This window comes from Mustelus asterias, unplaced genomic scaffold (genome assembly GCF_964213995.1).
Source record: "Mustelus asterias unplaced genomic scaffold, sMusAst1.hap1.1 HAP1_SCAFFOLD_3436, whole genome shotgun sequence".
NCBI lineage: Eukaryota > Metazoa > Chordata > Chondrichthyes > Carcharhiniformes > Triakidae > Mustelus > Mustelus asterias.
The window spans coordinates 1-27,451 of NW_027593381.1; the positions used below are offsets into that span (position 1 = coordinate 1).

The 27,451-nt window shown below is 55.6% G+C and overlaps 1 protein-coding gene across 1 annotated transcript; it reads right to left on the reverse strand.

The window, feature by feature from the left end:
• Window positions 1-504: 504 nt before the first annotated feature.
• LOC144490563 (contactin-5-like) lies at window positions 505-24,613 on the reverse strand (the record flags this gene model as incomplete). Its single annotated transcript, XM_078208281.1, has 8 exons — window positions 505-654; window positions 1,391-1,549; window positions 8,724-8,844; window positions 10,781-10,956; window positions 11,900-12,027; window positions 19,214-19,364; window positions 21,486-21,615; window positions 24,477-24,613. Coding segments are annotated over 8 exons (1,152 nt in total), but the record flags the coding sequence as incomplete, so codon positions are not given.
• Window positions 24,614-27,451: the final 2,838 nt, after the last annotated feature.

Here is a 27,451-nt window from a genome sequence, read left to right on the forward strand (position 1 = left end):
CCCTCAGCACTGACCCTCCCACAGTGCGGCGCTCCCTCAGCACTGCCCCTCCCACAGTGCGGCGCTCCCTCAGCACTGACCCTCCCACAGGCGGCGCTCCCTCAGCACTGACCCTCCCACAGTGCGGCGCTCCCTCGGCACTGACCCTTCCACAGTGCGGCGCTCCCTCAGCACTGACCCTCCCACAGTGCGGCGCTCCCTCAGCACTGACCCTCCCACAGTGCGGCGCTCCCTCAGCACTGACCCTCCCACAGTGCGGCGCTCCCTCAGCACTGACCCTCCGAGAGTGCGGCGCTCCCTCAGCACTGACCCTCCCACAGTGCGGCACTCCCTCAGCACTGACCCTCCCACAGTGCGGCGCTCCCTCGGCACTGACCCTCCCACAGTGCGGCGCTCCCTCAGCACTGACCCTCCCACAGAGGGGTACAATCTCATTTCTATTCTGCGAATGCAGGCAGTGTCTCGATCAGAGCTGGAATCACTCAGGAATCGCGTTTGACCTACTGGCTTCCCGCATCCTGACCAGGCCGCACGGGAGACTGGGATCCCCAGTCCCAACCCGATTGGTGGCGACCACACGGAACTCATAGTCAATCCAGGGATTCAACTCCACGGCCATTGCTGACTCCAGCGTTCCCGCAATCGGATCAGGCACTGTCAGGGATAGTGAGCGGAACATCAGTCAACAATCCGTCTGGGATCCATCATTCCCAAACTCCCCCCAATCCCAAACTCTCTGCCAGAGAGTGAGAGGGCAGTGAGGGAGGGAGGGAGCGAGACAGCGAGGGAGGGAGCGAGACAGTGAGGGAGGGAGGGAGGGAGGGAGCGAGACAGTGAGGGAGGGAGGGAGGGAGGGAGGGAGGGAGGGAGGGAGCGAGACAGTGAGGGAGAGAGGGAGCGAGACAGTGAGGGAGGGAGGGAGGGAGGGAGGGAGCGAGACAGTGAGGGAGGGAGCGAGACAGTGAGGGAGGGAGGGAGGGAGCGAGACAGTGAGCGAGACAGTGAGGGAGAGAGGGAGCGAGACAGTGAGGGAGGGAGGGAGCGAGACAGCGAGGGAGAGAGCGAGGGAGGGAGGGAGAGAGAGAGGGAGGAGGGAGAGAGCGAGGGAGGAGGGAGAGAGCGAGGGTGGGAGGGGAGGGAGGGAGGGGAGGGAGGGAGGGGAGAGAGGGAGGGGAGGGAGGGAGGGGGAGCGATGGAGAGAGGGAGGGAGGGGGGAGAGAGGGAGGGGGGAGAGAGAGGAGGGGAGAGAGGGAGGGAGGGGGGAGAGAGGGAGGGGGGGGAGAGAGGGAGGGAGGGAGTGAGGGGGTGGAGGGGGAGGGGGAGGTGAGGTGGATGGAGGGAGTAAGAATGAGGCAGTGAGGGAGTGAGGCGATGAGGGGGACAGACCGACCTGTGGTTACTGATTGCCAGCCCAGGGAGAAGGGGCTCCGAGCCTGTATCCTGTAGTGGGTGACGGGGCTGTGATTGTCTCTGCCTCGAGCCCAGGACAGGGTCGCTGTGGTACTCGATATCTCCTCCACAATAACCACTCCCGGCGCTCCGGGGGGACCTACCAATAGGAGAATGGACAGGCATCAGAGAGAACATCTCAGCAAAGGGAATAAAGCCTGTGAGAGAGAGAGTGTGTGTGAGCGAGTGTGTGTGTGAGAGAGAGAGTGTGTGTGAGAGAGTGTGTGTGTGTGAGAGAGTGTGTGTGTGTGAGAGAGTGTGTGTGTGAGAGAGTGTGTGTGTGAGAGAGTGTGTGTGTGAGAGAGTGTGTGTGTGTGTGAGAGTGTGTGTGTGAGAGAGTGTGTGTGTGTGTGAGGGAGTGTGTGTGTGAGAGAGTGTGTGTGTGTGAGAGTGTGTGTGTGTGAGAGAGTGTGTGTGTGAGAGAGTGTGTGTGTGTGTGAGGGAGTATGTGTGCGAGAGTGTGTGAGGGAGAGAGTGTAAGAGAGTTTGTGTGTGAGAGAGGGAGAGAGTTTCTGGGCGGCACGGTAGCACAGTGGTTAGCACTGCTGCTTCACAGCTCCAGGGACCTGGGTTCAATTCCCGGCTTGGGTCACTGTCTGTGTTGAGTTTGCACATTCTCCTCGTGTCTGCGTGGGTTTCCTCCGGGTGCTCCGGTTTCCTCCCACACTTCAAAGATGTGCAGGTTAGGTTGATTGGTCATGCTAAAAATTGCCCTTGGTGTCCTAAGATGCGTAGGTTAGAGGGATTAGTGGGCATATATGTAGGGATGTGGGGGTAGGGCCTGGGTGGGATTGTGGTTGGTGCAGACTCGATGGGCCGAATGGCCTCCTTCTGTACTGTAGGGTTTCTATGTTTCTGTGTTGTGACGACGCTGTGTCTTCGAGAAATGTATTTTTTCCGTCATGTTTCTTGTGAAGGAGATGTTAAGATTTAACTCTGTTGAATTGGTGCCGCTTTGTCTGCTGCAGGCAGGCCACCTGCTGGCAATGCAGAAGAATAATTCCTGCTAGTTACTGAGGCCTCTGTTTTAATCTGAATTAATGCAGTTTTGTTGTTTTTTTCAGTTGTCCTCTGGGGTTTCAGAGTTGGGTTTAATTAGATTGACTGACAAGAGAGAATCATGTGCCTAATGCCCTGCCTGCAACAGTAGTGGACTCGCCAACATTAAGGGCATTTAAAGGGTCATTGGATAAACATATGGATGATATTGGAATAGTGTAGGTTAGATGGGCTTTAGATTGGTTTCACTGGTCGGCGCAACATCGAGGGCCGAAGGGCCTGTACTGCGCTGTAATGTTCTATGTTCTAATGGGAGGAGCTCGGCTCACAGAGAGACAAGCAGGCAGTTTCTGTTTGGATTTGATTGGAGCAGCAGCAGTTTCGCTCTGTCTCTGGAAATAGGGAGCTGCTGGAAAATCGGTATCTCTCTCCAGAAGTGTTACAATCTTGAGGACTGGCAACGCACGTTAACCCTGTTGTTAGCTATCTGACTCTGAAGAGGAGTTTCAGGCTATAAGAGGAATATTGCTTGAATTGGAATTAATAGAGATAGGTTAGCAGTTAAGAATTGTATCTTGTCCAGTTTAAGTATTTCAATTGGTAATGCAAATTATATTCGTTATACTTAAACTGTATTGTTAAATAAAAGCTTCCGTGTGCATGCGTGTGCGTGCGTGTGTGTGCATGCGTGTGCGTGCGTGCGTGCGTGCGCGTGTGCGTGTGCGTGCGTGTGCGTGCGTGTGCGCATGTGTGTGTGTGCATGCGTGTGCGTGCGTGTGCGTGTGCGTGCGTGTGCATGTGTGTGCGCATGTGTGTGTGTGTGCATGCATGTGCGTGCGTGCGTGTGCGTGCGTGTGCGTGCGTGTGCGTGCGTCAAAATGTGGCAGGTGGAGTTTAACATGTATAAGTTTGCTTCTCCCCGTTGGTCGAAACATTGAATACAGGAGTTGAGACGTCTTGTTGAAGTTGTGCATTGGTAAGGCCACACTTGGAATACTGTGTACAGTTCTGGTCATCCTATCATAGAAAGGATATTATTAAACTAGAAAGAGTGCAGAAAAGATTTACTAGGATGCTCCCGGGACTTGATGGATTGGGTTATAAGGAGAGGCTGGATAGACTGGGACTTTTTTCTCTGGAGCGTAGGAGGCTGAGGGGTGATCTTATAGAGGTCTATAAAATAATGAGGGGCACAGATCAGCTAGATAGTCAATATCTTTTCCCAAAGGTAGGGGAGTCTAAAACTAGAGGACATAGGTTCAAGGTGAGAGGGGAGAGATACAGAAGGGTCCAGAGGGGCAATTCTTTCACACAGAGGGTGGTGAGTGTCTGGAACAAGCTGCCGGAGGCAGTAGTAGAGGCGGGTACAATTTTGTCTTTTGAAAAGAATTTAGACAGTTACATGGGTACGATGGGTAGAGAGGGATATGGGCCAAATGCGGGCGATTGGGACGAGCTTAGTGGTAAAAATTGGGCAGCATGGACAAGTTGGGCCGAAGGGCCTGTTTCCATGACTCTCTGACTCTAACTGTGGGGTTATCCATTTTAGTCAGATAAATGGAAAGACAGCTTGTATCGAAATGGAGAGAGAGAGTTCAGAATGTCTTGGTGCAGAAGGATCTGGGTGTCCTTGTGCATGGGCACAGAAAACTAGTGTTCAGGTAGTTTATTTATGAGTGTCGCAAATAGGCTTACATTAACACTGCAATGAAGTTACTGTGAAAATCCCCCAGTCGCCACACTCCTGTTCGGGTAACACTGAGGGAGAATTTAGCACGGCCATGCACCCTAACCAGCGCGTCTTTCGGACTGTGGGAGGAAACCGGAGCATCTCGGGGAAACCCACGCAGACACGGGGAGAACGTGCAAAGTCCACAGGGACAGTGACCCAAGCCGAGAATCGAACCTGGCTCCCTGGCGCTGTGAGGCAGCAGCGCTAACCACTGCGCTGCCTACAGTAGGGTAATAAGGGGAGCAAATGAAATTTTAGCATTTATGGCGAAAGGAATAGAGGATAAAAGTCAGTATTACTGCAACTATACGAGGCATTAGTGAGACCACAGCTGGAGTAGTGAGTTCAGATTTGGTCTCCTCACTTGAGGAGGGATGGAGTTACATTGGAGGCAGTTCTGAAGAGGTTCACTTGATTAATTCCCGCTTGATTCTGCTGGCTGCTTCTCCGAGGCAGGGGGAAGTGCAGACGGAATTCATGGATTTTAGGATATGGGGGAACAGATTTAAAACGGACATGAGGAACAAGTACTTCTCTCACAGGGAGGTGAGTGTGTGTGAATTCACTAATCCACAGGGTGGTGAGTGTGTGTGAATTCACTAATCCACAGGGAGGTGAGTGTGTGTGAATTCACTGCTCCACAGGGTGGTGAGTGTGTGTGAATTCACTACTCCACAGGGAGGTGAGTGTGTGTGAATTCACTAATCCACAGGGAGGTGAGTGTGTGTGAATTCACTAATCCACAGGGAGGTGAGTGTGTGTGAATTCACTAATCCACAGGGAGGTGAGTGTGTGTGAATTCACTAATCCACAGGGAGGTGAGTGTGTGTGAATTCACTACTCCACAGGGTGGTGAGTGTGTGTGAATTCACTACTCCACAGGGAGGTGAGTGTGTGTGAATTCACTAATACACAGGGCGGTGAGTGTGTGTGAATTCACTACTCCACAGGGCGGTGAGTGTGTGTGAATTCACTAATCCACAGGGCGGTGAGTGTGTGTGAATTCACTAATCCACAGGGAGGTGAGTGTGTGTGAATTCACTACTCCACAGGGAGGTGAGTGTGTGTGAATTCACTACTCCACAGGGAGGTGAGTGTGTGTGAATTCACTACTCCACAGGGAGGTGAGTGTGTGTGAATTCACTACTTCACAGGGTGGTGAGTGTGTGTGAATTCACTAATCCACAGGGTGGTGAGTGTGTGTGAATTCACTAATCCACAGGGAGGTGAGTGTGTGTGAATTCACTAATCCACAGGGAGGTGAGTGTGTGTGAATTCACTAATCCACAGGGAGGTGAGTGTGTGTGAATTCACTAATCCACAGGGTGGTGTGTGTGTGAATTCACTAATCCACAGGGTGGTGAGTGTGTGTGAATTCACTAATCCACAGGGTGGTGAGTGTGTGTGAATTCACTAATCCACAGGGAGGTGAGTGTGTGTGAATTCACTAATCCACAGGGTGGTGAGTGTGTGTGAATTCACTACTCCACAGGGTGGTGAGTGTGTGTGAATTCACTACTCCACAGGGTGGTGAGTGTGTGTGAATTCACTAATCCACAGGGTGGTGAGTGTGTGAATTCACTAATCCACAGGGTGGTGAGTGTGTGTGAATTCACTAATCCACAGGGAGGTGAGTGTGTGTGAATTCACTAATCCACAGGGCGGTGAGTGTGTGTGAATTCACTAATCCACAGGGTGGTGAGTGTGTGAATTCACTAATCCACAGGGTGGTGAGTGTGTGTGAATTCACTAATCCACAGGGAGGTGAGTGTGTGTGAATTCACTACTCCACAGGGAGGTGAGTGTGTGTGAATTCACTGCTCCACAGGGTGGTGAGTGTGTGTGAATTCACTACTCCACAGGGAGGTGAGTGTGTGTGAATTCACTAATCCACAGGGAGGTGAGTGTGTGTGAATTCACTAATCCACAGGGAGGTGAGTGTGTGTGAATTCACTAATCCACAGGGTGGTGTGTGTGTGAATTCACTAATCCACAGGGTGGTGAGTGTGTGTGAATTCACTAATCCACAGGGTGGTGAGTGTGTGTGAATTCACTAATCCACAGGGAGGTGAGTGTGTGTGAATTCACTAATCCACAGGGTGGTGAGTGTGTGTGAATTCACTACTCCACAGGGTGGTGAGTGTGTGTGAATTCACTACTCCACAGGGTGGTGAGTGTGTGTGAATTCACTAATCCACAGGGTGGTGAGTGTGTGAATTCACTAATCCACAGGGTGGTGAGTGTGTGTGAATTCACTAATCCACAGGGCGGTGAGTGTGTGTGAATTCACTAATCCACAGGGTGGTGAGTGTGTGAATTCACTAATCCACAGGGTGGTGAGTGTGTGTGAATTCACTAATCCACAGGGAGGTGAGTGTGTGTGAATTCACTAATCCACAGGGCGGTGAGTGTGTGTGAATTCACTAATCCACAGGGAGGTGAGTGTGTGTGAATTCACTAATCCACAGGGAGGTGATTGTGTGTGAATTCACTACTACACAGGGAGGTGAGTGTGTGTGAATTCACTAATCCACAGGGTGGTGAGTGTGTGTGAATTCACTACTCCACAGGGAGGTGAGTGTGTGAATTCACTACTCCACATGGCGTTGAGTGTGTGTGAATTCACTAATCCACAGGGTGGTGAGTGTGTGAATTTACTACTCCACAGGGTGATGAGTGTGTGTGAATTCACTAATCCACAGGGCGGTGAGTGTGTGTGAATTCACTACTCCACAGGGTGGTGAGTGTGTGTGAATTCACTACTCCACATGGCGTTGAGTGTGTGTGAATTCACTACTACACAGGGAGGTGAGTATGTGTGAATTCACTAATCCACAGGGTGGTGAGTGTGTGAATTTACTACTCCACAGGGAGGTGAGTGTGTGTGAATTCACTAATCCACAGGGCGGTGAGTGTGTGTGAATTCACTAATCCACAGGGCGGTGAGTGTGTGTGAATTCACTAATCCACAGGGAGGTGAGTGTGTGTGAAGTCACTAATCCACAGGGCGGTGAGTGTGTGTGAATTCACTAATCCACAGGGCGGTGAGTGTGTGTGAATTCACTAATCCACAGGGTGGTGAGTGTGTGAATTCACTACTCCACAGGGTGGTGAGTGTGTGAATTCACTAATCCACAGGGCGGTGAGTGTGTGTGAATTCACTAATCCACAGGGAGGTGAGTGTGTGTGAATTCACTAATCCACAGGGAGGTGAGTGTGTGTGAATTCACTAATCCACAGGGAGGTGAGTGTGTGTGAATTCACTAATCCACAGGGAGGTGAGTGTGTGTGAATTCACTAATCCACAGGGAGGTGAGTGTGTGTGAATTCACTAATCCACAGGGTGGTGAGTGTGTGTGAATTCACTAATCCACAGGGAGGTGAGTGTGTGTGAATTGACTAATCCACAGGGAGGTGAGTGTGTGTGAATTCACTAATCCACAGGGAGGTGAGTGTGTGTGAATTCACTAATCCACAGGGAGGTGAGTGTGTGTGAATTCACTAATCCACAGGGAGGTGAGTGTGTGTGAATTCACTAATCCACAGGGTGGTGAGTGTGTGTGAATTCACTAATGCACAGGGAGGTGAGTGTGTGTGAATTCACTAATCCACAGGGAGGTGAGTGTGTGTGAATTCACTAATCCACAGGGAGGTGAGTGTGTGTGAATTCACTAATCCACAGGGTGGTGAGTGTGTGTGAATTCACTAATCCACAGGGAGGTGAGTGTGTGTGAATTCACTAATCCACAGGGAGGTGAGTGTGTGTGAATTCACTAATCCACAGGGAGGTGGATGCCGGGACACTGAGTAAATTTAAGGAGCGAGAGAAATATTTAATTCGTGATGGCATTGGAGAACGGACAGGAAAGTGGAGTTGAGATGGGATTAGCCATGATTGGATTGAATGCTGGTCCAGTCTCGAGGGGCTGAATGGCCTCCCATTTGTTCCCAGTTCTTATGTTCCACCCCCCACCCTCCACAGTGCAACAAAGTGGCACAGATAGTATTCTTTCTGGTTGTATCACAGCTTGATCTGGGCTCCTGCTTTGCCCAAGACCGCAAGGAACCACAAAGGGTCGTGAATGTAGCCCAATCCATCACTCAAACCAGCCTCCCATCCATTGACTCTGTCTACACTTCCCGCTGCCTCGGGGAAAAGCAGCCAGCATAATCAAGGACCCCCACACACCCCGGACATTCTCTCTTCCACCTTCTTCCGTCGGGAAAAAGATACAAAGGTCTGAGGTCACGTACCGACCGTCTCAAGAACAGCTTCTTCCCTGCTGCTGTCAGACTTTTGAATGGACTTACCTTGCACTAAGCTGATCTTTCTCTACACCCTAGCTGTGACTGTAACACTACATTCTGCACTCTCTCCTTTCCTTCTCTATGAACGGTATGCTTTGTCTGTATAATGCGCAAGAAACAATACTTCTCACTATGTCCCTGTACATGTGACAATAACAGATCAAAAAAGACCCTCAGGGACCCTTCTACAGATGTGAAACTCTGCACAAAGCCTCTTGGTCAGGAAAAAACGTACCCCGCACCAGGAGATCCGCACTGTCGGAGGAACCGTCGACTGATGTCCGAACTCGGCATCCGTACCTCCCTGAGTGCTCCAGCTGAATGTTCCGGATCATCAGGTCCTGTGATGAGGTCTGCTACTCAGCGAAAAGACAGAGTTACTCTCGACAAAGCGCCGCACTGTGGGAGGGTCAGTGCTGAGGGAGCGTCGCACTGTGGGGGGGTCAGTGCTGAGGGAGCGCCGCACTGTGGGAGGGTCAGTGCTGAGGGAGCGCCGCACTGTGGGAGGGTCAGTGCTGAGGGAGCGCCGCACTGTGGGAGGGTCAGTGCTGAGGGAGCGCCGCACTGTGGGAGGGTCAGTGCTGAGGGAGCGCCGCACTGTGGGTGGGTCAGTGCTGAGGGAGCGCCACACTGTGGGAGGGTCAGTGCTGAGGGAGCGCCGCACTGTGGGAGGGTCAGTGCTGAGGGAGCGCCGCACTGTGGGAGGGTCAGTGCTGAGGGAGCGCCGCACTGTGGGAGGGTCAGTGCTGAGGGAGCGCCGCACTGTGGGAGGGTCAGTGCTGAGGGAGCGCCGCACTGTGGGAGGGTTAGTGCTGAGGGAACGCCGCACTGTGGGAGGGTCAGTGCTGAGGGAGCCGCACTGTGGGAGGGTCAGTGCTGAGGGAGCCGCACTGTGGGAGGGTCAGTGCTGAGTGAGCGCCGCACTGTGGGAGGGTCAGTGCTGAGGGGGCGCCGCACTGTGGGAGGGTCAGTGCTGAGGGAGCGCCGCACTGTGGGAGGGTCAGTGCTGAGGGAGCGCCGCACTGTGGGAGGGTCAGTGCTGAGGGAGCGCCGCACTGTGGGAGGGTCAGTGCTGAGGGAGCGCCGCACTGTGGGAGGGTCAGTGCTGAGGGAGCGCCGCACTGTGGGAGGGTCAGTGCTGAAGGAGCGCCGCACTTTGGGAGGGTCAGTGCTGAGGGAGCGCCGCACTGTGGGAGGGTCAGTGCTGAGGGAGCGCCGCACTGCGGGAGGGTCAGTGCTGTGGGAGCGCCGCACTGCGGGAGGGTCAGAGCTGAGGGAACGCCGCACTGTGGGAGGGTCAGTGCTGAGGGAGTGCCGCACTGTGGGAGGGTCAGTGCTGAGGGAGCGCCGCACTGCGGGAGGGTCAGTGCTGTGGGAGCGCCGCACTGCGGGAGGGTCAGAGCTGAGGGAACGCCGCACTGTGGGAGGGTCAGTGCTGAGGGAGTGCCGCACTGTGGCAGGGTCGGTGCTGAGGGAGTGCCGCACTGTGGGAGGGTTGGTGCTGAGGGAGCGCCGCACTGCGGGAGGGTCAGTGCTGTGGGAGCGCCGCACTGCGGGAGGGTCAGAGCTGAGGGAACGCCGCACTGTGGGAGGGTCAGTGCTGAGGGAGTGCCGCACTGTGGGAGGGTCGGTGCTGAGGGAGTGCCGCACTGTGGGAGGGTCAGTGCTGAGGGAGCGCCGCACTGTGGGAGGGTCAGTGCTGAGGGAGCGCCGCACTGCGGGAGGGTCAGTGCTGTGGGAGCGCCGCACTGCGGGAGGGTCAGAGCTGAGGGAACGCCGCACTGTGGGAGGGTCAGTGCTGAGGGAGTGCCGCACTGTGGCAGGGTCGGTGCTGAGGGAGTGCCGCACTGTGGGAGGGTTGGTGCTGAGGGAGCGCCGCACTGTGGGAGGGTCGGTGCTGAGGGAGCGCCGCACTGTGGGAGGGTCGGTGCTGAGGGAGTGCCGCACTGTGGGAGGGTCAGTGCTGAGGGAGTGCTGCATTGTGGGAGGGTCAGTGCTGAGGGAGTGCTGCATTGTGGGAGGATCGGTGCTGAGGGAGCGCCGCACTGTGGGAGGGTCAGTGCTGAGGGAGCGCCGCACTGTGGGAGGATCAGCGCTGAGGGAGCGCCGCACTGTGGGAGGGTCAGTGCTGAGGGAGTGCCGCACTGTGGGAGGGTCAGCGCTGAGGAAGCGCCGCACTGTGGGAGGGTCAGTGCTGAGGAAGCGCCGCACTGTGGGAGGGCCAGTGCTGAGGGAGTGCTGCACTGTGGGAGGGTCCTGTTCTCTCCCACGTCCTTTCCGGAGAATACTCACGGTACGGATCTTCTCAAAGTGGCCCCCTTCACTCTGAAAGACGATTGGTTTTCCGTTGACAGTCCACAGGTAATGAGGGGAGAGCGTGCGGTCGTGTTGAGTCCTACAGGTCAGCACCGCGCTTTCCCCCACCGTCAGCTCCAGGTTCGAGGGAACCAGCTCCACCTCCGTCGCATCTGCAGGACACCAGGACAAGAGGCGGTCAGTCCACCCGCACCCAGACAGGCCATTCAGCCTCCTTCCCTCCCTGCTGCTATTCCTACCCCACAACAACCCCTTCGCACCCACCTCACTTCATCACCCTCTCGGACAGGACAAGGTCGGGGCAGAAGCTGACAGTGAAAGGCCGGCCGTTCCGGGGGAGCAGGGGGTGGGGGAATGTCAGGAAACGCTCCCTCACACAAAGGGGAATGGGAATCCGGAACTCTCTCTCCCTCCCCGAAATAGAGCTGTCCAGGCTGGAGGGGGCGATTGGAAATTGGGCATTTCCTGACAGGTGGATGTGGAGAGGATATTTACACTTGTGGGACAATCTAAATCTCTGGCTGGGGACAGTGCAGAGGGAGCTTTACTCTGTATCTAACCCCGTGCTGTACCTGTCCTGGGAGTGTTTGATGGGGACAGTGTAGAGGGAGCTTTACTCTGTATCTAACCCTGTGCTGTACCTGTCCTGGGAGTGTTTGATGGGGACAGTGTAGAGGAAGCTTTACTCTGTATCTAACCCCGTGCTGTACCTGTCCTGGGAGTGTTTGAAGGGGACAGTCTCGAGGGAGCTTTACTCTGTATCTGACCCCGTGCTGTGCCTGTCCTGGGAGTGTTTGATGGGGACAGTGTAGAGGGAGCTTTACTCTGTATCTAACCCCGTGCTGTACTTGTCCTGGGAGTGTTTGATGGGGACAGTGTAGAGGGAGCTTTACTCTGTATCTAACCCCGTGCTGTACCTGTCCTGGGAGTGTTTGATGGGGGACAGTGTAGAGGGATCTTTACTCTGTATCTAACCCCGTGCTGTACCTGTCCTGGGAGTGTTTGATGGGGACAGTGTAGAGGGAGCTTTACTCTGTATCTAACCCCGTGCTGTCCCTGTCCTGGGAGTGTTTGATGGGGGACAGTGTATTTTACCTTTAACATAGACAGTTCCTGCGCTTGTTGAGATGCCGAATATATTCTGGGCTTGACAAGAATATGTTCCAGAGTCATTGTGGGTCACGTTCTTGATCTGCAAGATACCGTCTTCTGAAACGCTGACCCTGGAAGCGAGAATTGGAAAAGTGAGGCATTCGAGAGATTGGAACACTGACACTCTTCACCTCCAAACTGTAACCTCCTCCAGCCCTACACCCCTCCCTATCTCTGTAACCTCCTCCAGCCCCTACACCCCCTCCCTATCTCTGTAACCTCCTCCAGCCCCGACACCCCTCCCTATCTCTGTAACCTCCTCCAGCCCTACACCCCTCCCTATCTCTGTAACCTCCTCCAGCCCCGACACCCCTCCCTATCTCTGTAACCCCCTCCAGCCCTGACACCCCCTCCCTATCTCTGTAACCACCTTCAGCCCCTACACCCCTCCCTATCTCTGCAACCTCCTCCAGCCCCTACACCCCCTCCCTATCTTTGTAACCTCCTCCAGCCCCTACACCCTCTCCCTATCTCTGTAACCTCCTTCAGCCCCTACACCCCTCCCTATCTCTGTACCCTCCTCCAGCCCCTACACCCCTCCCTGTTTCTGTAACCTCCTCCTCCAGCCCCTACACCCCTCCCTATCTCTGTAACCCCCTCCAGTCCCGACACCCCTCCCTATCTCTGTAACCCCCTCCAGCCCCTACACCCCTCCCTGTCTCTGTAACCTCCTCCTCCAGTCCCTACACCCCTCCCTATCTCTGTAACTACCTCCACCCCTACACTCCCTCCCTATCTCTGTAACCCCCTCCAGCCCCTACACTCCCTCCCTATCTCTGTAACCCCCTCCAGCCCCGACACCCCCTCCCTATCTCTGTAACCCCCTCCAGCCCCGACACCCCCTCCCTATCTCTGTAACCCCCTCCAGCCCCTACATTCCCCCCCTACCTCTGTAACCTCCTCCAGCCCCTACACCCCTCCCTATCTCTGTAACCTCCTCCAGCCCCCTACACCCCTCCCTATCTCTGTAACCTCCTTCAGCCCCTGCACCTCTCCCTATCTCTGTAACTTCCTCCAGCCCCTACACCCCTCCCTATCTTTGTAACCTCCTCCAGCCCCTACACCCTCTCCCTATCTCTGTAACCTCCTCCAGCCCCTACACCCCCTCCCTATCTTTGTAACCTCCTCCAGCCCCTACACCCCCTCCCTATCTCTGTAACCTCCTCCAGCCCCTACACCCCCTCCCTATCTCTGTAACCTCCTCCAGCCCCTACACCCCCTCCCTATCTCTGTAACCTCCTCCAGCCCCTACACCCCCTCCCTATCTCTGTAACCTCCTCCAGCCCCTACACCCCCTCCCTATCTCTGTAACCACCTCCACCCCTACATTCCCTCCCTATCTCTGTAACCCCCTCCAGCCCCTACACTCCCTCCCTATCTCTGTAACCCACTCCAGCCCCGACACCCCCTCCCTATCTCTGTAACCCCCTCCAGCCCCGACACCCCCTCCCTATTTCTGTAACCCCCTCCAGCCCCTACAGTCCCCCCCTATCTCTGTAACCTCCTCCAGCCCCTACACCCCCTCCCTCTCTCTGTAACCTCCTTCAGCCCCTGCACCTCTGCCTATCTCTGTAACCTCCTCCAGCCCCTACACCCCTCCCTATCTCTGTAACCCCCTCCAGCCCCTACACCCCTCCCTATCTCTGTAACCTCCTCCAGCCCCTACACCCCCTCCCTATCTTTGTAACCTCCTCCAGCCCCTACACCCTCTCCCTATCTCTGTAACCTCCTCCAGCCCCTACACCCCTCCCTATCTCTGTAACCTCCTCCAGCCCCTACACCCCCTCCCTATCTGTGTAACCTCCTCCAGCCCCTACACCCTCTCCCTATCTCTGTAACCTCCTCCAGCCCCTACACCCCTCCCTATCTCTGTAACCTCCTCCAGCCCCTACACCCCCTCCCTATCTCTGTAACCTCCTCCAGCCCCTACACCCCCTCCCTATCTCTGTAACCTCCTCCAGCCCCTACACCCCCTCCCTATCTCTGTAACCTCCTCCAGCCCCTACACCCCCTCCCTATCTCTGTAACCTCCTCCAGCCCCTACACCCCCTCCCTATCTCTGTAACCTCCTCCAGCCCCTACACCCCCTCCCTATCTCTGTAACCTCCTCCAGCCCCTACACCCCCTCCCTATCTCTGTAACCACCTCCACCCCTACACTCCCTCCCTATCTCTGTAACCCCCTCCAGCCCCTACACTCCCTCCCTATCTCTGTAACCCCCTCCAGCCCCGACACCCCCTCCCTATCTCTGTAACCCCCTCCAGCCCCGACACCCCCTCCCTATCTCTGTAACCCCCTCCAGCCCCTACAGTCCCCCCCTATCTCTGTAACCTCCTCCAGCCCCTACACCCCCTCCCTCTCTCTGTAACCTCCTTCAGCCCCTGCACCTCTCCCTATCTCTGTAACCTCCTCCAGCCCCTACACCCTCTCCCTATCTCTGTAACCTCCTCCAGCCCCTACACCCCCTCCCTATCTTTGTAACCTCCTCCAGCCCCTCCACCCCCTCCCTATCTCTGTAACCTCCTCCAGCCCCTACACCCCCTCCCTATCTCTGTAACCTCCTCCAGCCCCTACACCCCCTCCCTATCTCTGTAACCTCCTCCAGCCCCTACACCCCCTCCCTATCTCTGTAACCTCCTCCAGCCCCTACACCCCCTCCCTATCTCTGTAACCTCCTCCAGCCGCTATAATCCTCTCTATTGCTCTCCCTGTCTCTCTCCCTGTCTCTCCCTGTCCCTGTCTCTCTCTCCCTGTCTCTCTCTCTCCCTGTCTCTCTCTCCCTGTCTCTCTCTCTCCCTGTCTCTCTCTCTCTCCCTGTCTCTCTCTCTCTCCCTGTCTCTCTCTCTCTCTCCCTGTCTCTCTCTCTCTCTCCCTGTCTCTCTCTCTCTCTCCCTGTCTCTCTCTCTCTCTCCCTGTCTCTCTCTCTCTCTCCCTGTCTCTCTCTCTCCCTATCTCTCTCTCTCCCTGTCTCTCTCTCTCCATTAATACAGGGTTGCTGTTAAACTGAGATGAAGCATGTAACACAGCGACTGAGTGAAGAGATTCCAGAGGTTAATCACCAGACTGAATTTCCCTGTGGAAATATAGGGTCGTCTGTCAGCATTCAGCGGAAATCTTTACCCAAGCGCTGATTACATGTTCCCACTTTCTCATCAATAACACACTGGATTATTGAGCGGTTACAGAGCCAGAGATCGGAGACATTGATGGAATCCGATATCTGGGACTCACTCAAATGTAAACGCTCATTCATCTTAACACGCAGAGAACAACTGACACTGGTCACTGGAACTAATTCACATCAACTCCAAACCAACCCTCCTCGATTCAAACACCCTCCCCGTACACACAGACTCACACACAGACTGTACAGGAGCTGACACTGAGACACACACACAGACCGTACAGGAGCTGACACTGAGACACACACACGGACCGTACAGGAGCTGACACTGAGACACACGGACTGTACAGGAGCTGACACTGAGATACACAGACCGTACAGGAGCTGACACTGAGACACACAGACCGTACAGGAGCTGACACTGAGATACACAGACCGTACAGGAGCTGACACTGAGACACACACACACTTGTCCAAGCGGCTGGAGGTAGGGACAGGAAGGGGTTAATAACTGTAATTACTACAGATTTCTCAATCTATAAACTTGTTAATCCTGCTGAATTTGCCCGAATTGAAGGTGTAATCTTTGACGGGAAATTGTTTGAATTCTCTTGACTCAGAGCTCCTGACTGTCACATCCCCTGAGTCAGTAATTCAGTATTGATTATCTCCCCGTGGCCTCTGACCTGCTGGTTGTGATTCAGTAACCACGCTGTATAAACACTCACATCTTCACCACACAATCTCTCACTCACTTCACAGATCACCCTCCGCAATCTCATCAGTGTGAGGACACAGGATTCACTCTCCGACTGGAACAGCAGTGTGCAGGAGTGTCAGAGAGACAGCAACCTCTCCCACTCGCTCTCCAACCTACCTCAAACTGCACGGCGGCACAGTGGGTTAGCACTGCTGCCTCACAGCACCAGGGACCTGGGTTCAATTCCCGGCTTGGGTCACTGTCTGTGTGACCCCGTGTCTGCGTGGGTTTCCTCCGGGTGCTCCGGTTTCCTCCCACACTCCAAACGATGTGCAGGTTAGGTGGATTGGCCGTGCTAAATTATCCCTTAGTGTTCAAAGATGTGCAGGTTTGTGGGATTGGCCATGTTAAATTATCCCTTTGTGTTCAAAGATGTGCAAGTTAGGTGGATTGGCCATGTTAAATTGTCCCTTAGTGTCCAAACATGTGCAGGTTAGGTGGATTGGCCATGCTAAATTGTCCCTTAGTGTTCAAAGATGTGCAGGTTAGGTGGATTGGCCATGCTAAATTATCCCTTTGTGTTCAAAGATGTGTAGGTTAGGTGGATTGGCCATGTTAAATTGTCCCTTAGTGTCCAAAGATGTGCAGGTTAGGTGGATTGGCTATGCTAAATTATCCCTTAGTGTTCAAAGATGTGCAGGTTTGTGGGATTGGCCATGCGAAATTATCCCTTTGTGTTCAAAGATGTGTAGGTTAGGTGGATTGGCCATGCTAAATTGTCCCTTAGTGTTCAAAGATGTGCAGGTTAGGTGGATTGGCCATGCTAAATTGTCCCTTAGTGTTCAAAGATGTGCAGGTTAGGTGGATTGGCCATGCTAAATTGCCCCTTAGTGTCCAAAGATGTGCAGTTTAGGTGGATTGGCCATGCTAAATTGTCCCTTAGTGTCCAAAGATGTGCAGGTTAGGTGGATTGGCCATGCTAAATTGTCTGTTAGTGTCCAAAGATGTGCAGGTTAGGTGGATTGGCCATGCTAAATTGTCCCTTAGTGTCCAAAGATGTGCAGGTTAGGTGGATTGGCCATGCTAAATTGTCCCTTAGTGTCCAAAGATGTGCAGGTTAGGTGGATTGGAAATGGTAAATGTGTGGGGTTATGGCGTTAGGGCCTGGGTGGGATCCTCTGCCGGAGAGTCGCTGCAGACCCGATGGGCCGAATGGTCTCTTCTGCATTGTCGGGATTCGATAATGAACCTCCAATCATCTGGTCAGTGCTGATGACCAATGGCTTCAGAGAGAGACCTTCACCGACTGACCGATGGACACTGACCCCCTCCAGACACTCCGTGAACAGGGTAGTGGGGAGATTACTGCAGATGTTGCGCGCACAGCCGTGTGTACCATCTACAAGATCCACTGCAGCCACTCACCAAGGCTCCTTCGGCAGTACCTTCCAAACCCACCACCTCTACCATCTAGAAGGACAAGGGCAGCAGATACCTGGGAACACCCCCACCTGGAGGCTCCCCTCCGAGTCACTCACCATCCCGACTTGGAAATATATCGGCTGTTCCTTCACTGTGGGACATGGGCGTCGCTGGCTGGACCAGCATTTATTGCCCATCCCTAGTTGCCCCTTGGAGGGCAGTTGAGAGTCAACCACATTGTTGTGGCTCTGGAGTCACATGTAGGCCAGACCGGGTAAGGACGGCAGATTTCCTTCCCTGAAGGGAACCAGGTGGGTTTTTCCAACAACGGGTCATCAGAAGATTCTTAATTCCAGATATTTTTTATTGAATTCAAATTCCACAATCGGCCATGGTGTGATTCGAACCCGGGTCCCAAGAATGTAGCTGAGTTTCTGGGTCAATAGTCTCGCGATAATACCACTAGGCCATGGCCTTCTCATCCTGGAAGCCCCTCCCTATCAGGGCCGTGGGTTTACCTACACCACCCGAGATTGCAGCGGGTTCAAGAAGGCGGCTCACCCACCACCAGTACCCATCAAACACTCCCAGGACAGGTACAGCACGGGGTTAGATACAGAGTAAAGCTCCCTCTGCACTGTCCCCATCAAACACTCCCAGGACAGGTACAGCATGGGGTTAGATACAGAGTAAAGCTCCCTCTACACTGTCCCCATCAAACACTCCCAGGACAGGTACAGCACGGGGTTAGATGCAGAGTAAAGCTCCCTCTACAGTGTCCCCATCAAACACTCCCAGGACAGGTACAGCACGGGGTTAGATGCAGAGTAAAGCTCCCTCTGCACTGTCCCCATCAAACACTCCCAGGACAGGGACAGCACGGGGTTAGATACAGAGTAAAGCTCCCTCTACACTGTCCCCATCAAACACTCCCAGGACAGGTACAGCATGGGGTTAGATACAGAGTAAAGCTCCCTCTACACTGTCCCCATCAAACACTCCCAGGACAGGGACAGCACGGGGTTAGATACAGAGTAAAGCTCCCTCTACACTGTCCCCATCAAACACTCCCAGGACAGGTACAGCATGGGGTTAGATACAGAGTAAAGCTCCCTCTACACTGTCCCCATCAAACACTCCCAGGACAGGTACAGCACGGGGTTAGATACAGAGTAAAGCTCCCTCTACACTGTCCCCATCAAACACTCCTAGGACAGGGCCAGCACGGGGTGAGATACAGAGTAAAGCTCCCTCGACACTGTCCCCATCAAACACTCCCAGGACAGGGACAGCATGGGGTTAGATACAGAGTAAAGCTCCCTCTACACTGTCCCCATCAAACACTCCCAGGACAGGTACAGCACGGGGTTGGATACAGAGTAAAGCTCCCTCTACACTGTCCCCATCAAACACTCCCTGGACAGGTACAGCACGGGGTTAGATACAGAGTAAAGCTCCCTCTACACTGTCCCCATCAAACACTCCCTGGACAGGTACAGCACGGGGTTGGATACAGAGTAAAGCTCCCTGTACACTGTCCCCATCAAACACTCCCAGGACAGGTACAGCACGGGGTTAGATACAGAGTAACGCTCCCTCTATACTGTCCCCATTAAACACTCCCAGGACAGGTACAGCACGGGGTTAGATACATAGTAAAGCTCCCTCTACACTGTCCCCCATCAAACACTCCCTGGACAGGTACAGCACGGGGTTAGATACAGAGTAAAGCTCCCTCTGCACTGTCCCCATCAAACACTCCCAGGACAGGTACAGCACGGGGTTAGATACAGAGTAACGCTCCCTCTCCACTGTCCCCATCAAACACTCCCAGGACAGGTACAGCACGGGGTTGGATACAGAGTAAAGCTCCCTCTACACTGTCCCCCATCAAACACTCCCAGGACAGGTACAGCACGGGGTTAGATACAGAGATGTTGGTGCTGGATCAGTTTGAATGCTATGGTTAATTTCCCACTCCGCGACACCCTATCCGATGTCACTCCCTTACCTGGAACCGAGGGGCAACTCCATCTTGTCCTTACTCCAAGAAATGGTGGCCTTGGGAGAGGATTGTGGGTTACATTCCAGCACGAGGTCCTGTCCCACGCCGACCAGAGACACCTCCTGCACAGGATCCGCGTCAAAACTGGGAGGAGAGGCTGGGAAAAGATCGGGAGAAATAAATTATATCCATGCCAACTCTCACTGGGGTACGGGTTCCACACACACTGACTCTCACTGGGGTACGGGTTCCACACACACTGACTCTCACTGGGGTCCGGGTCCCACACACACTGACTCTCACTGGGGTACGGGTCCCACACACACTGACTCTCACTGGGGTACGGGTCCCACACACACTGACTCTCACTGGGGTACGGGTCCCACACACACTGACTCTCACTGGGGTACGGGTCCCACACACACTGACTCTCACTGGGGTACGGGTCCCACACACACTGACTCTCACTGGGGTACGGGTCCCACACACACTGACTCTCACTGGGGTACGGGTCCCACACACACTGACTCTCACTGGGGTCCGGGTCCCACACACACTGACTCTCACTGGGGTACGGGTTCCACACACACTGACTCTCACTGGGGTACGGGTCCCACACACACTGACTCTCACTGGGGTACGGGTCCCACACACACTGACTCTCACTGGGGTACGGGTCCCACACGCACTGACTCTCACTGGGGTACGGGTCCCACACGCACTGACTCTCACTGTGGTACGGGTCCCACACACACTGACTCTCACTGGGGTACGGGTCCCACACGCACTGACTCTCACTGGGGTACGGGTTCCACACACACTGACTCTCACTGGGGTACGGGTCCCACACACACTGACTCTCACTGGGGTACGGGTTCCACACACACTGACTCTCACTGGGGTACGGGTCCCACACACACTGACTCTCACTGGGGTATGGGTCCCACACACACTGACTCTCACTGGGGTACGGGTCCCACACACACTGACTCTCACTGGGGTATGGGTCCCACACACACTGACTCTCACTGGGGTACAGGTCCCACACACACTGACTCTCACTGGGGTACGGGTAAAACACACACTGACTCTCACTGGGGTAGGGGTTCCCACAGACACTGACTCTCACTGGGGTACGGGTTCCACACACACTGATTCTCACTGGGGTACGCATAAAACACACACTGACTCTCACTGGGGTACGGGTCCCACACACACTGACTCTCACTGGGGGATGGGTTCCACACACACTGACTCTCACTGGGGTACGGGTTCCACACACACTGACTCTCACTGGGGTACGGGTCCCACACACACTGACTCTCACTGGGGTACGGGTCCCACACACACTGACTCTCACTGGGGTACGGGTAAAACACACACTGACTCTCACTGGGGTACGGGTCCCACACACACTGACTCTCACTGGGGTACGGGTCCCACACACACTGACTCTCACTGGGGTACGGGTAAAACACACACTGACTCTCACTGGGGTACGGGTCCCACACACACTGACTCTCACTGGGGTACGAGTTCCACACACACTGACTCTCACTGGGGTACGGGTCCCACACACACTGACTCTCACTGGGGTACGGGTCCCACACACACTGACTCTCACTGGGGTACGGGTCCCACACACACTGACTCTCACTGGGGTACGGGTCCCACACACACTGACTCTCACTGGGGTACGGGTCCCACACACACTGACTCTCACTGGGGTACGGGTTCCACACACACTGACTCTCACTGGGGTACGGGTTCCACACACACTGACTCTCACTGGGGTACGGGTCCCACACACACTGACTCTCACTGGGGTACGGGTTCCACACACACTGACTCTCACTGGGGTACGGGTCCCACACACACTGACTCTCACTGGGGTACGGGTTCCACACACACTGACTCTCACTGGGGGACGGGTTCCACACACACTGACTCTCACTGGGGGACGGGTTCCACACACACTGACTCTCACTGGGGTACGGGTTCCACACACACTGACTCTCACTGGGGTACAGGTCCCACACACACTGACTCCCACTGGGGTACGGGTCCCACACACACTGACTCTCACTGGGGTACGGGTTCCACACACACTGACTCTCACTGGGGTACGGGTCCCACACACACTGACTCTCACTGGGGTGTGAGTTCCACACACACTGACTCTCACTGGGGTGTGAGTTCCACACACACTGACTCTCACTGGGGTACGGGTCCCACACACATGGCATGGTGACTGTCCCAGGGGTATCTCTCACCTTACCCATGATCACAAGCTGTGCGCCGGTGTAAATTGTCCCGTGCAGATTCTCCGCGACACATTGGTACATTCCCGCATCGGAGCGGTTGACTCTTGAGATTCTTAGCACATTATTCCGAATCTCCAGCCCCCTCTGTAATCCAAGAAGACAGTCGCATCAAGCGGGAGGGGAGACAGTACTGAATGGGGTATATCGTCACTCAATTGTTGACAGTAGATATTCATAACCTGACGTGGGAAGTGAATTTATTGCCAAATTTGCGGATGACACTATAGTAGTTGGCTCGGTGAGTGGTGAGGGTGACACAATGAGCGGAATATACCCCTGCCGCTCGCCACGGGAATCGTAGAGGGCAGGACGTGGACCATGCAAAGTTGCTTTGACCTCAGGCAGGATTTTCCAGTCTTGGGGTGAGCGCAGTCGGAGCAATCCTGCCCTTTGGGTCTCCAGAGGGAGATCGACAGGTTTGGTGAGTGGGCAAAACCATGGCCGATGGAAGCCAATGGAGGAAAATGTGAGGTCGTGGGGTTGGGTAGGAAGAGTGAACGAGCTGAGTATTATGGAAATGGAGAAAGACGGCAGAAAGCTGGAGCGTGGAGAGATTGGGCGCCAGGGACCCGGGTTCGATTCCCGGCTTGGGACACTGTCTGTGCGGAGTCTGCACGTTCTCCCCATGTCTGCGTGGGTTTCCTCCGGGAGCTCCGGTTTCCTCCCACTGTCTGAAAGACGTGCAGGTTAGGGGGATTGGCCATGCTAAATTCTCCCTCAGTGTACCCGAACAGAAATGTGGAGACTAGGGGATTTTCACAGTAACTTCATTGCAGTGTTAATGTTCATCTACTTGTGACACTAATAAACTTTTAAAAGTTAAAAAAAACTGAGGGGGTCCTTGTGCATAAATCACAAAAGGCTAGCGTGTAAGTCCAGCGGGTAATTGGGAAGACAAATGGAGTGTCAGCCTTTATCTCAAAGGGATTGGAGTATCAGAATAGAGAAGTCTTGCTAAAACTATACAAGGCACTGGTTAGACCCCCCCGGAATACTGGGAACGGTTTGGGTCCCTTTACAGAAGGAAGGATATCCCGGCATTGGCGGCAGTCCAGAGAAGGTTCACTTGGTCGATCCCGGGTAGGGAGGGATTTTCTCATGAGGAGAGGTTGAGTAGGTTGGGTCTGTACCCATTGGAGTTTAGAAGAATGAGGGGCGACCTTATTGAGACATATCGGATTCTCAGGGGGGATTGACAGGGTGGATGTTGAGAGGTTGTTTCCCCTTGTGGGAGAGTCTGGGACCAGACTCCATATCGGATTCTCAGGGGGGGTTGACAGGGTGGATGCTGAGAGGGTGTTTCCCCTTGTGGGAGAGTCTGGGACCAGACTCCATATCGGATTCTCAGGGGGGATTGACAGGGTGGATGCTGAGAGGGTGTTTCCCCTTGTGGGAGAGTCTGGGACCAGAGGGAATAATCTCAGAGTGAGGAGGGGTCACCCATTGGAGACAGAGATGGGGAGGAATTTCTTCTCTGGGAGGGGAGTGAGTGTGTGGAATTCTTTCCCGCAGAGGCCTGTGGAGGCCGGGTTGTCCAGTATGTTCAAGGCTGAGACAGACAGATGTTTCATCAGGAAGGGAATCAAGTCACGATCTCACAGCTGGAGCACGGGGTGCAGTTCTGGTCGCCACATTATCGGAAGGATGTGATTGCACTGGAGAGGGTGCGGAGGAGATTCACCAGGATGCTGCCTGGGATGGAGCGTTTAAGTTATAGAACATAGAACATAGAAAGCCACAGCACAAACAGGCCCTTCGGCCCACAAGTTGCGCTGATCATATCCCTACCTCTAGGCCTATCTATAGCCCTCAATCCCATTAAATCCCATGTACTCATCCAGAAGTCTCTTAAAAGACCCCAACGAGTTTGCCTCCACCACCACCGACGTCAGCCGATTCCACTCACCCACCACCCTCTGAGTGAAAAACTTACCCCTGACATCTCCTCTGTACCTACCCCCCAGCACCTTAAACCTGTGTCCTCTCGTAGCAACCATTTCAGCCCTTGGAAATAGCCTCTGAGAGTCTACCCTATCCAGACCTCTCAACATCTTGTAAACCTCTATCAGGTCACCTCTCATCCTTCGTCTCTCCAGGGAGAAGAGACCAAGCTCCCTCAACCTATCCTCATAAGGCATGCCCCCCAATCCAGGCAACATCCTTGTAAATCTCCTCTGCACCCTTTCAATGGCTTCAACATCTTTCCTGTAATGAGGTGACCAGAACTGCGCGCAGTACTCCAAGTGGGGTCTAACCAGGGTCCTATAAAGCTGCAGTATGAAGAGAGGTTGGATAGAATTGGGTTGTTTTGGTTGGAGCAGAGAAGACTGAGGGGGCGATCTGATAGGGGCATCTTGACAAGTACATGAATGAGATGGGAATAGAGGGATATGGTCCCCGGAGGGTTTTAGTTCAGTTGGGCAGCATGGTCGGTGCAGGCTTGGAGGGCCGAAGGGCCTGTTCCTGTGCTGTAATTTTCTTTGTTCTTTGATCGAGGTGGACAAGATTATGAGGGACATGGACAGAGTGGATAAGGAGTAGCTGTTCCCCTTAGCTGAAGGGTCATTCACGAGGGGGACACAGGTTCAAGGTGAGGGGCAGGAGGTTTAGGGGGAATGTGAGGAAAAGCTTTTTACCCAGAGGGTGGTGAGGGTCTGGAATGCGCTGCCTGGGAGGGTGGTGGAGGCGGGAGGCCTCACATCCTTTAAAAAGTACCTGGATGAACACTTGGCTCATCATCACATTCAGGGCAATGGACCAAGTGCTGGGAAACGGGGCTAGGTGGATGTTTCTCATGTGTCGGTGCAGACTCGATGGGCCGAGGGGCCTACTTCTTCTGCTCCCTGATGTTACAGGCCAACAGTTGAATGTTCCCCATGACCCCCTCTGCTGTGGGGGGGGTCCTGCCCCACCCGCTCCCTCCCTGCAGCCTCCAGTACACCTACCTGCGAGGCGAGGGACTGTCCGTTCTTCAACCACCTGTACGTAGGCCGGGGTTTACCTGCAGCCCGGCACTCCCAGCGGACATCTTGCCCGCGGTCCACCTTGGTGTTGTTGAGGGTCTGTGTCCAGTGGGGAGGTGCTGGAAGAGGACATCCGGGTCAGCCATTGTTACCCTGGGCGACCGTGCGCGCAGGAGGGAGGGATGGAGAGAGAGAGAGAAAGAGAGAAATAGGAGGAGCGAGAGAGAGCAAAAGAGAGACAGATTCGCATTCCTCCGCGACCTCCCAGTGACACGGAATTATATTTCCTGCGGTCATGGCGGGAACGCAGTGGACTAACAAATGCACAGCAAGATCCCAGAAGAAGCAATGAGACAAGGACCCAGTTAGTCTTCCTTTTAGTGATGCTGCTCAAGGGGTAAATATTTGCCTCTGACACCAGGGAGAACTCGATACTGACCCTCCCACAGTGCGGCGCTCCCTCAGCACCGACCCTCCCACAGTGCGGCGCTCCCTCAGCACTGACCCTCCCACAGTGCGGCGCTCCCTCAGCACTGACCCTCCCACAGTGCGGCGCTCCCTCAGCACTGACCCTCCCACAGTGCGGCGCTCCCTCAGCACTGACCCTCCCACAGTGCGGCGCTCCCTCAGCACTGACCCTCCCACAGCGCGGCGCTCCCTCAGCACCGACCCTCCCACAGTGCGGCGCTCCCTCAGCACTGACCCTCCCACAGTGCGGCGCTCCCTCAGCACTGACCCTCCCACAGTGCGGCGCTCCCTCAGCAATGACCATCTCACAGTGCGGCGCTCCCTCAGCACTGACCCTCCCACAGTGCGGCGCTCCCTCAGCACTGACCCTCCCACAGTGCGGCGCTCCCTCAGCACTGACCCTCCCACAGTGCGGCGCTCCCTCAGCACTGACCCTCCCACAGTGCGGCGCTCCCTCAGCACTGACCCTCCCACAGTGCGGCGCTCCCTCAGCACCGACCCTCCCACAGTGCGGCGCTCCCTCAGCACTGACCCTCCCACAGTGCGGCGCTCCCTCAGCACTGACCCTCCCACAGTGCGGCGCTACCTCAGCACTGACCCTCCCACAGTGCGGCGCTCCCTCAGCACTGACCCTCCCACAGTGCGGCGCTCCCTCAGCACTGATACCCCCACAGTGCGGCGCTCCCTCAGCACTGACCCTCCCACAGTGCGGCGCTCCCTCAGCACTGACCCTCCCACAGTGCGGCGCTACCTCAGCACTGACCCTCCCACAGTGCGGCGCTCCCTCAGCACTGACCCTCCCACAGTGCGGCGCTCCCTCAGCACTGATACCCCCACAGTGCGGCGCTCCCTCAGCACTGACCCTCCCACAGTGCGGCGCTCCCTCAGCACTGACCGTCCCACAGTGCGGCGCTCCCTCAGCACTGACCCTCCCACAGTGCGGCGCTCCCACAGCACTGACCCTCCCACAGTGCGGCGCTCCCTCAGCACTGACCCTCCCACAGTGCGGTTCTCCCTCAGCACTGACCCTCCCACAGTGCGGCGCTCCCTCAGCACTGACCCTCCCACAGTGTGGCGCTCCCTCAGCAATGACCCTCACACAGTGCGGCGTGCCCTCAGCACTGACCCTCCCACAGTGCGGCACTCCCTCAGCACTGACCCTCCCACAGTGCGGCGCTCCCTCAGCAATGACCCTCACACAGTGCGGCGCTCCCTCAGCACTGATCCTCCCACAGTGCGGCGCTCCCTCAGCACTGACCCTCCCACAGTGCGGCGCTCCCACAGCACTGATCCTCCCACAGTGCGGCGCTCCCTCAGCACTGACCCTCCCACAGTGCGGCGCTCCCTCAGCACTGACCCTCCCACAGTGCGGCGCTCCCTCAGCACTGACCCTCCCTCAGTGCGGCGCTCCCTCAGCAATGACCCTCACACAGTGCGGCGTGCCCTCAGCACTGACCCTCCCACAGTGCGGCACTCCCTCAGCACTGACCCTCCCACAGTGCGGCGCTCCCTCAGCACTGACCCTCCCACAGTGCGGCGCTCCCTCAGCACTGACCCTCCCACAGTGCGGCGCTCCCACAGCACTGACCCTCCCACAGTGCGGCGCTCCCTCAGCACTGACCCTCCCACAGTGCGGCGCTCCCTCAGCACTGACCCTCCCACAGTGCGGCGCTCCCTCAGCACTGACCCTCCCACAGTGCGGCGCTCCCTCAGCACTGACCCTCCCACAGTGCAGCGCTCCCTCAGCACTGACCCTCCCACAGTGCGGCGCTCCCTCAGCACTGACCCTCCCACAGTGCGGCGCTCCCTCAGCACTGACCCTCCCACAGTGCAGCGCTCCCTCAGCACTGACCCTCCCACAGTGCGGCGCTCCCTCAGCACTGACCCTCCCACAGTGCGGCGCTCCCTCAGCACTGATACCCCCACAGTGCGGCGCTCCCTCAGCACTGACCCTCCCACAGTGCGGCGCTCCCTCAGCACTGACCCTCCCACAGTGCGGCGCTACCTCAGCACTGACCCTCCCACAGTGCGGCGCTCCCTCAGCACTGACCCTCCCACAGTGCGGCGCTCCCTCAGCACTGATACCCCCACAGTGCGGCGCTCCCTCAGCACTGACCCTCCCACAGTGCGGCGCTCCCTCAGCACTGACCGTCCCACAGTGCGGCGCTCCCTCAGCACTGACCCTCCCACAGTGCGGCGCTCCCACAGCACTGACCCTCCCACAGTGCGGCGCTCCCTCAGCACTGACCCTCCCACAGTGCGGTTCTCCCTCAGCACTGACCCTCCCACAGTGCGGCGCTCCCTCAGCACTGACCCTCCCACAGTGTGGCGCTCCCTCAGCAATGACCCTCACACAGTGCGGCGTGCCCTCAGCACTGACCCTCCCACAGTGCGGCACTCCCTCAGCACTGACCCTCCCACAGTGCGGCGCTCCCTCAGCAATGACCCTCACACAGTGCGGCGCTCCCTCAGCACTGATCCTCCCACAG